The sequence below is a fragment of the Martes martes genome (assembly GCF_963455335.1).
Source record: "Martes martes genome assembly, chromosome: 12".
Lineage (NCBI taxonomy): Eukaryota > Metazoa > Chordata > Mammalia > Carnivora > Mustelidae > Martes > Martes martes.
Window position 1 is genome coordinate 89,446,082 of NC_137900.1, and position 12,424 is coordinate 89,458,505.

At 58.1% G+C, this 12,424-nt stretch overlaps 2 protein-coding genes across 3 annotated transcripts; one reads left to right on the top strand and one right to left on the bottom strand.

The window, feature by feature from the left end:
• The first annotated feature begins 691 nt into the window (after positions 1–691).
• On the top strand, positions 692–4,043 carry ENDOG (endonuclease G). The gene is made up of 3 exons (XM_080819206.1): positions 692–1,376; positions 2,362–2,471; positions 3,703–4,043. Exons 1-3 carry the CDS (start codon positions 864–866, stop codon positions 3,983–3,985), a joined length of 906 nt encoding a protein of 301 aa, XP_080675332.1. The 5' UTR covers positions 692–863; the 3' UTR covers positions 3,986–4,043.
• LOC308352809 (putative methyltransferase C9orf114) lies at positions 3,425–11,209 on the bottom strand. 2 transcript variants are annotated; one of them, XM_080819205.1, is made up of 12 exons: positions 11,145–11,209; positions 10,530–10,575; positions 10,127–10,252; positions 8,403–8,562; positions 8,086–8,175; positions 7,917–7,966; positions 7,577–7,707; positions 6,253–6,325; positions 6,050–6,148; positions 5,421–5,523; positions 5,093–5,240; positions 3,425–4,205 (listed from the first exon to the last, which is right to left on the bottom strand). In XM_080819205.1, the coding sequence occupies exons 1-12, from the start codon at positions 11,178–11,180 to the stop codon at positions 4,137–4,139; spliced, it is 1,131 nt and encodes a 376-aa protein (XP_080675331.1). In that variant the 5' UTR covers positions 11,181–11,209; the 3' UTR covers positions 3,425–4,136. The 2 variants fall into 2 exon arrangements, 1 of the variants encoding a protein (XP_080675331.1); XR_013967691.1 differs by having other exon boundaries at positions 3,427–4,205; positions 5,093–5,319; positions 11,145–11,202.
• Between the last annotated feature and the right edge of the window lie 1,215 nt (positions 11,210–12,424).

A 12,424-nucleotide genomic window follows, 5' to 3' on the forward strand; every position in this document is an offset into this window, starting at 1 on the left:
ATTCTCATAGACTAAAAAATGTCTGAGTCCAGCCCCTACTTGGGGTATTTTGCTTAGTTCACCCTCCATTAGGAGTAATACTGCGGCGTTTAAAATCCTAGCGTTCCGGATTCATTTTCCCAGGCTCGGCCCTCTAAGTAGGTTGAAAGGTATGAACCTTTTAAGGCTGTTAAACATACAGCAAAGCTGTGTTCTAGAATCGTGCCGCTTTCCGACCCAACCAGCCATTCCCCAGCCGCCTGCATCCTTGTCCTGTTGCTCGGATTTGCCTCTGTCCTAGAACTTTTGACGTACGGTGTAGCGGGTCGGAGGGTAGATTTTGGTGTCAGACCTGGGGTCTTGTCCTTGTTCGCTTGTTTTGCCAACTAGGAACTTCCTCTCGAGGCTCTTTTGAAGGTTAAGTCAAGTAGTGGAAGCGGATTAGATCAGTGCCTGACACTTCTCCGCGCGCCTAAGTCAGAGCTCCTACCGCCGCGCGGAGGTCTGGGTCCTGTCCGTGAGGGGCGGGCGGGGCGGGGCGGTAGCAGCCAGTCACGAGCCAGGAGCGAGGTGATACGCCCGCACGGTCCCGCCCCATCTCCCTCGCTGCGCGCGTCTTAAAAGGGCAAAGAAAGGGCGCCGGGACGTCCGCTCGGCGCCAGTCCTGACCCACTATGTTGGGGTTCCCTAGATTTTCGAGGCGTCCGTGAATAGAAGCAACGAGGATCCCACCCTCTCGCGCCTCTACCCGGCCTCCTTCCCGCGGTGGGCCCTATAGACCGGCGCGGCCCCTTTAAGAGCCTCGCGGTAGGCCGCCGGAGGTCGCGGCGTTCCCCCGGCGCAGCGGGCGGCTCTCAGCCTCCGCTCGGGCCGCGCTCTTCGCCATGCACGCGCTGCGGGCAGGCCTGACCCTGGCGCTGGGCGCGGGGCTGGGCGTGGCGGCCGAGAGCTGGAGGCGGCGGCGGCGGCCGGACGCGCAGGAGGCGCCGGGGCTGCTGGGCCGGCTGCCCGTGCTGCCCGTGGCCGCGGCGGCCGAGCTGCCCGCCGTGCCCGCGAAGCCCGGGGCCCCGGTGGGCACCGGCGAGCTGGCCAAGTACGGGCTGCCGGGGCTGGCGCAGCTCAAGAGCCGCGAGTCGTACGTGCTGTGCTACGACCCGCGCACCCGCTGCGCGCTCTGGGTGGTGGAGCAGCTGCGGCCCGAGCGGCTCCGTGGCGACGGCGACCGCAGTTCGTGCGACTTCCGCGAGGACGATTCGGTGCATGCGTACCACCGCGCCACCAACGCCGACTACCGCGGCAGCGGCTTCGACCGCGGCCACCTCGCCGCCGCCGCCAACCACCGCTGGAGCCAGAAGGCCATGGAGGACACCTTCTACCTGAGCAACGTCGCGCCCCAGGTAGCGGCCGCACCCCGGCCCCTCAAAGCCTCTCGGAGCCTCGGCTTGCGCTGCGCGGAGCGGGGAAGCTGCCGAGCGCGCGCTCGGGCTCAGGCGCTTGGCTGCTCAGTCCGCGCGCCCCTGGCGGGAGGCACTGAACACGGGGCCACCCAGCACCCGCTCTGCAGTCCGACCTTAATTGCGGGCCTCTGAGCACCTCCCTGAGCCTCAGTTTCCTCGCAGCGCCAAGGAACCGAAGACAATGCGTACAAAAGTACTGAGCACACTTCTCGGCCCTTGGCGGGCATTCAGCAGGGAACTGAGGCACAGAGAGGCAAAGGGACTGGCCCATTGTCACACAGCAGAAAACTCAGGCAGTCTGTCTAGAGGACCCTGAGCCATTGCCCCTACCCTGCCTTGCCTCCCAGGAGTCAGAGGAAGGTAATTTGCGAAGCCAGCTGTTAGCAGTCACCGTGTGTCCTCTTTCAGGCCCTGTTCAAGCAGGGCCTGGAGACTTGACCTGGGCTCTGGATGAGGCCCAGGGGGTCTGAGCCTGCCATCTGACTTTTGCTCTCCCGGTGTCACAGTTCCCTGCCCATTTGACTTGACACGGGAGAGCTCAAGACCAGACCCAGGAGTTCAGCTGGGCTCTGCATGAGGTTCAGAAAGGAGAGGGTAGGGCTGGCGAGGTGCCTTCCCACGAGCCCCTGGGGATGGGCACGGGGAGCTTGTTACTCTCTCTCAAGAGGGAGAAGTGCCTCTTTCCTTGGTGTGGCTTTTTGGAGCTGTTCTGAGGCCTGGGATGTTAGTCCTCCCATTCCGTGTGGGGGCAGGCTAGCACCCCCTGAGCTCTGTCCAGCTCCACCCTCATGGCCAGGTGGCCTAAAGGGGTCTCTCCTTCCTTGAACCCATTACCTCGGCATGCTTGCTCCCCCCCCCCTCAGACTATCCCAGCTTGGTGCCAGTTCCTGCCATCTGACAGTCTGAGCCCCACCTCTTCAACCAGGTGCCCCATCTCAACCAGAATGCCTGGAACAACCTGGAGAAGTACAGCCGCAGCCTGACCCGCACCTACCAAAATGTCTACGTATGCACAGGGCCGCTCTTCCTGCCCAGGTAAGGCTAGAACTTGGTGGGGGGGGTGCGCACTGAGGATGCCAGGGCCTACCATTCACTAGAGGCCCCCTCCTGCCACTCACCCTCCAGGCCCGCCTCAGCCTCTGGGTCCACCTGCAGTCCCAAGTCACATCATCTGGTTTCTTGCCAAGGGTGTCTGTCCCCTGCTTCGGGCCCCCTCATTGCATTTCTATAGCTAGAGGCCTGTGGGATACCCACCAAGATGGTCTCTTCTGCCCCTGGCACCAGGCCCCAAACCTGCCTCTGTTCCTCTCTCTCCTCACCTCTGGCCATGTGCCCCTGACTCCCCCTCTGTCCACAGAGAAAGCCTTGCACCAGGCTCTTGCTTTCACAGTCTCCTCTGCTTGGAACAACCCTCCTCACCCTTCTCCTGAAGCCAGGGTTTGACCTCTGTCTCACTCTTGTCCCTCTGCAGCCCCACCTCCCAGGTAGAAGGGATCGAGCTCCCCTGGGCATGCTCAGTGAGTTTTCCAGCCATTGAAGACAGATTGGGGAGGCGAAGGATTGTGGGGAAGCCATCAGCCCTGGAGTCCACAGGCCTCAGATGGAACCCAGGCCCTGTCACCTGGTCTCTGGGTGCCATGGGCAAAGGACCTCAATATTCTTTCCTGGAAAGTGGGGATAATAGCCATTCCCTCCCTCGTGGCTGCTTAGGGGTGGAAGGGGGGGTGGGGGAGTCATTGCAGTAGGCGCTCGGCACGGGCTGACCGAGGCACCGATCATTAGCAGGTGCCTCCTGCGGCCTGCTGGAAGGAGTAGGCTCTGCTGAGGGGAAGACCGGAAGTCCTCCGTCCCGTGTTCTGGGCCCCAGGCCCAGTGCACGCACCGGGAATTGAGGGATCATGGGCCTTGCCCACTTGGTGCTCACCCTCCACAGGGGAGGCAGACCATAAGCCCGGGTCTGCACGAATGAAGGTGAATGCCCACGAGGCCTGGTTCTCTTAACAGCATTTATTGCCACCCCCCCACCCTGCCTGACCTGGTGCTGGGCCCGAGGAAAACAGGGGAAGGGTGTCTACCCAGCAGGGAGCACCTCCTGCCTCCTGGGGGAGCCAGGAAGGGCACAGATGCCTCCCGCCGAGGGGGTAGCCCTACAGGCTGACACAAGGTGGAAGTCGGGTCGGGGAAGGTTTCCTGGAGGCGCAGCCTCGGGTCCGACCAGACCCCTTGGGAGCTCAGAAAGGCCACGTGTGCCCTGGTCTGCCCGCAGGACGGAGGCTGACGGGAAGTCCTACGTGAAGTACCAGGTCATCGGCAAGAACCACGTGGCGGTGCCCACCCACTTCTTCAAGGTGCTGATCCTGGAGGCAGCAGGCGGGCAAATCGAACTGCGCTCCTATGTGATGCCCAACGCCCCCGTGGACGAGGCGGTCCCGCTGGAACGCTTCCTGGTGCCCATCGAGAGCATCGAGCGGGCCTCAGGGCTGCTCTTTGTGCCAAATATTCTGGCGCGGGCAGGCAGCCTCAAGGCCATCACTACAGGCTGCAAGTGAAGGCCGTACCCCGCCGGACTGGGGGGGCTCGGTCGCATTAAAGGTGGTGATTTTTGGAGACAGAAGTCCTGGCTGTGTCTGTCCCAGGGGACCCTCAGGAGCCTACAGCTTCCCTCCCGCTTGCTTTGCTGTCTTCGGCCTGATGGCACCTTCAGCTGGGCCGGGCGCCCGCCTGGGTGAGGCCAGGCTGCAGGGCGGCCAAGGAGATGAGGATGGCCTCCTGGAGGGGAAGTGCGGCCATGGGCTGGGGCCTGGGAGGCTGGCGGGTGCCTGGCTGCCAGCCTCACCCACCCTGCCAGCCTCGCAGGGCTCGACTGCCCGGCACCCACCGCCAGGGGCTTGCTGCCCTCTGCAAGGCCCCAGAGAAGTTAAGAACAAGCTCCACCCCATCCTGCCCATCTGCTGTGGGCTGGCTGCATGCCTTCCCCGGGAAGGGCCTTGCCTCTCTGCTCCCCACTCTTCCCCTCTGTAAAATGTGCTCCTGATGTGATAATACCTACCTTCCAGGGTCAAGGTCAGGGTCAGGATTAGGGGACTTCTCAGCCCACGGGACAGGGTGGGTTTAGGGGTTCCTGCTGGTAGGGTGTGCCCTCAGGGACAGACTGGAGCAGCCCCCCTGGGTAGTCAGCCCCCTTGGAGACTACTGGAAGCCAAGGGCCTCTAGCATGCAGGCCTCGGAAGTGGGTCCACCAGTTCCTTGGGTGTCCAGGACTGAGTCTCCCAGAGCTGGCTGCATACTGCCCCCCACAGGACTGAGGGGCCAGTGAGGCCCAGTGCGGAGGGCTGCCCTGCCCACCATGGTCACGTGTGAGGAAGTGGAACACGGAGCATACGGCTAGGGAAACAGGCCCAGAGCCGGGACGGCCAGGGTCTCCTGGGTCACCCAGCCTGGGAACAGCTGGGTGGGCAACCGCACCCAGGATTCGGGACGCCCGGCTCACCCCTACACTATCCCTGCCGGGATTCACAGTGCTGAGAGGCTGAGGCTGTCAGGAAACCATCTCCAGGGAAGGCTGGCTCGAGACCACCCCCCGCTGGGACAGACCCTGGCTGGCAGCAGAACCCTGAGAAAAGCCTGGGGCTGCAGCGGGAGGCAGGCGGGCTCACCTCAGTGCGGATGGTGCGGCTGCCCTGGCTAGGACAGGTGTTGACATACAGATCAAAGAGGACGCTGGGTTCAGCCACCTCTAGGTTGGGGTCAGCCTCCACTCCAGCTTCCAGCCCCTGGAGGCCCCCGAACACCACGAGAGCATGCCTGGCGCCACAGGAGGGAATCGGTCACTGCCACCAAGGCCACACCGAATGCAGCTTCCCAGGGCTTTCAGCCCCCACTCCTGGGACACAGTAGGGGCCCAGTCTGTACAGCTCTGCCCCCGCCAGACATGTTTCCAGCTCCACTCCCGCTACCCTGGTCCCTGCCCCAGGCTGTACCCACCTGAAGCTGGGAAGCTGGGCGGAAGCCACATCCGAGCCTCTCTCCGATGTCCCAATGGTCAGGTCATACCCGTCTTGGAAGGGGGCCTCAGCAAACACAGCACCTAGGGGAGAGACCAGGTCACTGGGGGACCTGCTCCAATGCCACAGCCACTGGGCTACGTGTGTCTACGCACTTGGGGAGTGTGGGGGGGGGGTTGGGCTGGAGAAGGGGACTCAGGTAAGGGAGCCACATCCAGCCACACAACACACATCCACCGTTCCTGAGAAGTCTGGGACTCAGCAGGGAGAAACCACACCTGTGCTAGACCGGGGACACAAAGTGGAAGACGGGTAGGCAGGAGATCTGAGACCTCACATTGTACCCTATACCCATCTGGTCCTTTTGTCCCGTTCCCAACCCCACAGCAGACGTTTCTAGTGGATCACGACCCTTTTCCTCAGGAGTCCTTTACGGTATTCCGAGCAGCACAGCCAGGAAGATAAGGCCCAGAGACGGAAAGGCATTTGCCTAAGGACACACAGTAATGTAGAAGGACAAGGACCCTGGTCTGCCTTTTGCATCAGGCAAGGTTCTCTGTGGCCTCCCAGAGAGGGTCAGCTCTTCAAAGGAGGAAGCGGTGCACTTACTGAGGCAGGAGGCCAGTCGCACGGTGTAGCCCCAGTAGAGACCGGCTTTGGTGCGAGGGTCCTGCGACGACACAACTTTTCCCCGGTAGGTCTTGCTTTCTGAAGAGGAAGTGGGGAGGCTGTGAGATGGGGCAAGGGACAAGGAGGTAGCAGGAGGCGGCTCTGAGCCCTCCGGCTGGCCAGGCTGGGAGGTTTCCAGATACCTGGGAGCTGTTTCTGGTTCAGCTGGACCGTCACACGAAGCCCAGGCTCCAAGTTCTTGTCAATCTTCACCTCCTGCGGAGAAGCCAGGAGAAATGGGTGCTATTCCCCATAGGGCCAGCAGGTGTCGCTGTTCTCCCAGATGCTGGGGGCAGGGGGATCTGGACAGCTGGCAAGGTAACTGAGGGGTCCAGGTCAAAGGGGTCCTTTGTCCCCTCTCTCTGGCACCTGGGCCAGACATGCTCTCAAGAGACCATCTGTGGTGTGCCCGGGTGGCTCAGTCGGTTAAGAGGCCAACTCTGGATTTCCGCTCCAGCGCAAGATCTCAGAGTCCTGGGATGGAGTCCCAAGTGGGACTCAACACTTGAGTGTGGATTGAGTCTGCTTCAAGACTCTCTCCCTCTCCCTCTGCCCTGCCCTCCGCCACCCCCCCCCCACCATGAGCAGGAGCTGACTCTTTCTCTCTCTCTCTCTCAAATAAATAAATCTTTAAAAAAAGAGAGACCATTCTTGCAAAACAACTACCACAAGACACTGGGCAAAGATAAATGCTCTGGGCCTGGCACAGAGCAGGAAGTATTTCGCGAGATGAAATCCCAGTCTTCTGTCTTGAACACACGTGGCTATGCCACTTCCGAGCTACAGCGGTTTGCGCAGCCACTTAACCTCTGCGAGCCTCGGTTCCCTCCTCCGTCAAAGAGCAAACCCTCCATAAACAGCCCCGGTTACACAGCCCCAGGCCCGGTGTGAGGTCAGCGGCAGCTGTGGCGAATGACAACCGATGTCTGTGTTTCGTGCCAACTCTGAATTCAGGAGAGGGCACATTCTTTCCCTTCTGAGGTTTCTCTTGTTTTCTCCTTTCGTCTGGGTCTGGGTCTAGGTCATCCTGGTCTGCATTTAGCCTGTCATTGCCGGTCTGCTTTTTGAGGGGAGGGGACCGTCCACCTGGAAGAGTTTCTGTCTCTGACTCTAGAAGATTTGAGAGTAAGCAGGTGGCAGACGAAGGCGCCAATCCCACTGTGCCTCTGCGTCCTGCCGGAGCTGCCCCAGAGGGATTCCGAACTTATTTCTGTAGGGTTTCGGTTGGGTTGTTTTGGGTCTAAGCGTAAGGACTACCTACTGTTCATTTACTTTTTAATAAACAGTAAATTTGCTCCGGGCTTTAGCTACTGAGCCCTGTTTGGGGGTACTTCTTTGGCCCAAATCTACATCATGGGGGAACTGCAGGCACAGATGCCTGGGTCCAGGGCTCCCTAGACCCTGCCTGCCCTCTGTGGCCGGCGTGTGTCCAGAACGTATGTCCCAGCCTGCTCTCCCCATCCCTACCTTCTTCATGCCACAGTTGACAAAGGATCCATGGCCTGGCCGGGTGGGCCGGTCCACCACGATGCCTTCTCTGAACTCGGACTCCTCATCCTGACGCATGTGGTGAGGGCTGTCCAAGGGGTTCAGAAGCCCTGTGTGTTGGGAGATGCAAAGGCACCTGGTGGTATGGCAGGAACACTGGAGACCCGGGCCGAGTTTCAGGCCTGCCACAGACCTGCCACTCGCCACCAGGCACAGGCCTTGCCCTGCCTGGGCCAGTTTTCTCAACTGCGCAGCAATTTCTCAGGGTCTGGGAGATGAACCCTGAGAAATGGGGGTCAGTACCCCCTTGCAGCCTTACCTGCAAACTGGAGATCCTGATGCTTGGGGAAGAACGCCTTTCTTAGGTACCTAGTAAAGAACATGGATCTCAGGAAGTTCGCGGGGGAGGCTGCCCCCGCCTGACCTGCATCTCGACCACCCTGCTCCTCCCCGTCAAGTTCAAGGAAGTCCGCCATTCACGCCCTCACTGTGGACACTCCAGGTACTGCAGGATCCGAGCAAGCTGCACGCACGCCTGCCCTTTCTTGCCGACTCCCCTGAATTCTCCCTCCACGGTCCTGGAGAGAGAAAGACAGGGCTTCCAGAACCTACTGTGCTCCCTCCGAGAGTTCCTCTACCCAATCTGACCCCTGCAGTGCCCCTGCTTTGTGACTCTTCCCACCAGATTCACCAGGAGCAATGTTCTCAGCCCAGGCAAGTAGGCAGCGACAAGGACGAAGCAAAGTCAATCCTAGCAGTCCCTCCCTCCTTGCTGAGGCCCGTGCACCGTTGGGCGGCCGCTCACTTGGCATCCTGGCCTTCCTCATCGAACACCACAATCTCATCCACACAGAAGATGGTGCAGGCCCTGGCGATCTGGCCAGCCAGGTAGGTGCGAAGCTCTGGTGACTGGGCATTGTCCAGGATAGAGCCTGGCAGGGCCACGCTCAGGGTGTAGGGTCGACCTGGGAAGTGGAAGGGCATTCATGGTCAGTCTGAGAGGCTAGGGCTGAGCTTTCCCTCCCTCCCTCTAATCCCAGAGCCCAGAGTTAGAGAACTTTTCCCCTGGGAGGAATTTTGAGGCCAGCAAAATAGATCCAACTCCCCTTTCCAGGCCTCAATCTGCCCAGGAGGAAAATGGACCTCCTGGTCTCCAAGGCTCCCATGAGCAGGGCACACCACTGGGCAAGGCTGGAGAGTGGTTAGAGGCACTGGCCAAGTTCATATGCTGGCTCTGCCACTTACTCCCTCAGTTCTCCAGCTGACAAATGGGGATAATAAAGAGAATTAATATTATTGGCCTTTTCTGTATGCATTTACCCCATAACCCTAAGAACTATTACTATGATCCCCATCGAGAGGTGGGACCCAGAGAGATCCAACATGTGGCCCAAGGTCACACAAAAGGCAAGACAGCTGAGATACGGGTTTAGGCTGTCTATGGGGGGATCACCATGGTCTCCCTCCCAGAGTCGCCCAAAGGGAGCCACATGAGCGAACACTCAGGAAGCATTTCCTTGGTGTCTGAAACAGCTGACATGCTCTGTTTCTGTCCCCACTGTCCCCATCATCACTGGTAACCAATGGGCTTAGAGGACACATTATGACACCCTAACCCTCCTGAGGTTTGAGTCTAGACAAGGAGAAAAGATACAATTTGTTAGGGTAGATCCAGATGTACTGATGTGGAATGAGAAAAACCAGGTCCAGAAGCTAATGGATGAAGTGGTCTCACTTTTGTAAAACTGTATCTATACATTCTCTACATATATATGTGTGAGTGGATATAACATAACACCTGGAGAAACTTACACTGCCAGGTTTGCTGGGATTTTTCTTCTTTACAGTATTCTGTATTTTGGGGAGGGGGGCTGTTTTGAATAGTTATTATTTAACAAGAGAAAAAAAAGGCAAACTCTTATTATAATCAAAATAAGGGGTGACTGGCTGGCTCAGTCGGTAGAGCATGCAACTCTTGATCTCAGGGTTGTGAGTTCAAGCCCCATGTTGGGTGTAGAGCTTCCTTAAAAAACAAAATCAAAATAAGTAAATGAAAAACTCGATTAAAGCACACAGAAAGTGCTCAATAAAAAAGTAAAAAAATAGGGGCACCTGGGTGGCTCAGTGGGTTAAAGCCTCTGCCTTCAGCTCAGGTCATGATCCCGGGGTCCTGGGATCAAGCCCCGCATTAGGCTCTCTGCTCAGCAGGGGGCTTGCTTCTACCTCTCTCTCTCTGCCTGCCTCTCTGCCTACTTGTGATCTCTGCCTGTCAGATAAATAAATAAAATCTTAAAAAAAAAAAAAGGTAAAAATATAACTGTCATGATGATGATGAGTTCTGGAGGTGTAAAGTTATGATATGTGACGTTCAGGCTCCAAAAGACCGAAATCTACCTAAGTACAAGGTTAGGTATTCCCATTCTCTGGGCCTCAGTTTCTCCCTTGGAACCAGAAGTCTGGACCCACTGGTCTCTAACGTCTCTTCCGGATATGACATTCTCTTCCCTGCCCACGACTCAGCCTGCTCACCCTGGTCCTCCCTCTGTGCAGCTGCCTCTTCTTCCCGCTGGAGCTTTGCCTGTTCCTCCTGTGCCCGCTGCCGCTCCAGTTTTTTCATCAGCTTGAGATCCTTCCACTTCTTTTTCTCCTCTTTCTCTGGAGAAGAGGACACGTGGATTGGTGGAGGGGAGAGGGACTTGGAGGGAGGCGGCAGTCCAGGAGATGGGGCCCTCCCAGTAAGGTCAGCCTGGGCTCTCCAGTGTTGCTTAGTGAGCAGGCAAAGGAGCCTCTGTGGCCCCCCTCCTTTCCCGTTTTGGGTGCTGGGCGACCCCGAGGGACAAACCCGAAGGCTCTCCCCAGGTTCAGCAGTGCCCTGCTGGAGTAGCCTCGGGCAAGGCTAAACAGATCCCCTCCCCTCCAGCCCCATACTTACTCTGCTGCTTCCATTTTCGCCACTCGACTCTTTGGCCATGTTCACCCTAGAGCAGGAATCGTAAGAGGTATAGGATTGAGGCTGAATGATCGCGACTGGGAGGGGGTCCTGCCTATCAACGGGGGTAGTGAGGAAACCACCGAACGCCCCCACACTGCCGCGGCTGGCTGAGTAGGACTGAGTCTGACACTTTGCAAGCCCTCAAGTTGTTGAATCGCGTCTGACAGGCGAGAAGAGGAAACTGAAGCTCAGGGGGAGACCTGCCTACTGCCGCCCTGGGAGTCAGAAGAGATACGCCACGAAAGGGCTCGAGAGGGCGGGCAGGGTCCCACCCCCTGAATCCAAGCCTCGGTCGGAGTAGCCGCAAGGCGCTCCAGCAATGGGTTACCTGACGCTGTCCCGGCCCTGGCTCGGACCCTGGCACCTACCCCCGGTTCCTAGCCGGGCAGGAGCGCACGCGGCCACCAGCATGCGGCACCTCGGGGCTCCCGGCCTCGGATCAGCGACCAGCAGGGAGCGGGAGGCTCGGCCTGGCCCCGCCACGGGCCCCCACACGTTCCGTTCTCGCGCCCCCACCCCCTGTCCTGCCCTGAGACCCCAGCTCCCGCCACTTACCGGGCCGCAGGGCCGCTTCTTCACGCGCTCCGCCATGTTCGTCGCACACCGTCGGCCACGCCCTGCCAATCAGACGCACCCCTTCCGGCCACACCTCCTCCGAGCCGTCCAATCGGAGAGCCAATGGCGTGCGGGGGCGTGGCTAGGCGTCTGGAGGCTTAGCGAGCGCGTGGCCTGGGACTCGCAGGCTGGGTGAGCAGAGTGCGCGCGGACGGTGGGGGCCGAGCCGCGGCGGGTCTTTTCTCAGACTTCGGGGGTCCAAAGGGCAACTTGTGCAGTGCTGTCCCGGATCCTTGGACGACCAGAGAGCCGCCCTCCGTTTCCACACGAGCGCGACACTTAAAACTCAGCTCGATTTTATTTTACGTGGGGACCCTGGGGCCCAGAGCTGAAGTGTGATTCAGAGCTGGAAATGATCTTAGAATTTAATCGAGTTTTTTAATTTTAATTTTTTTTAAGATTTTATTTATTTATATGACTGACAGAGATCGCAAGCAGGCAGAGAGGCAGGCAGAGAGAGAGGGGGAAGCAGGCTTCCCCACTGAGCAGAGAGCCGGACGCGGGGCTCGATCCGAGGACCCAGGACCATGACCTGAGCCGAAGGCAGACGCCTTAACCCACTGAGTCACCCAGGCGCCCCAAATCCAGTTTTTTTTGTAGATGCATTCATTTGCTCTCTTTTAATTAATAGACTTTATTTCTTAGAGCAGATTTAGGTTTACCAAAAATTGAGCACATAGTACAGAGTTCCCATATACCCCTTCTCCCCTACTCATTTTCCCCCACCCTCAACATCTTGCTTACTGTGTAGGTTTACTATAGTTGATGAACCAATGTTGATACAGTGTTATTAACTAAAGTCCGTAGCTTACATTAGGGTTCTTTCTTTGTGTTGTACATTCTGCAGGTTTTGGCAAAGACATAATGTCAGGTGTCTACCGTCACAGTACGGTACAAAATAAGTCCACTGCCCTAAAAATCCTGTGTTCCTCCTACCCTCTTCCAAGTCCCTGGCAATCACTAATCTTTTAAACTATCTCTTTAGTTTTGTCTTTCCCAGAATGTCATATAGTTGGAATCTAAGTATGTAGCCTTTTTATTTATTCATTTTTATTTTTTATTTATTTTTTCAAGATTTTATTTATTTGACAGAGATCGCAAGTAGGCAGAAAGGCAGGCAGAGAGAGAGGGGGAAGCAGGCTCCCTGCTGAGCAGAGAGCCCAATGGGGGGCTCGATCCCATGACCCTGGGATCATGACCTAAGCCGAAGGCAGAGGCCT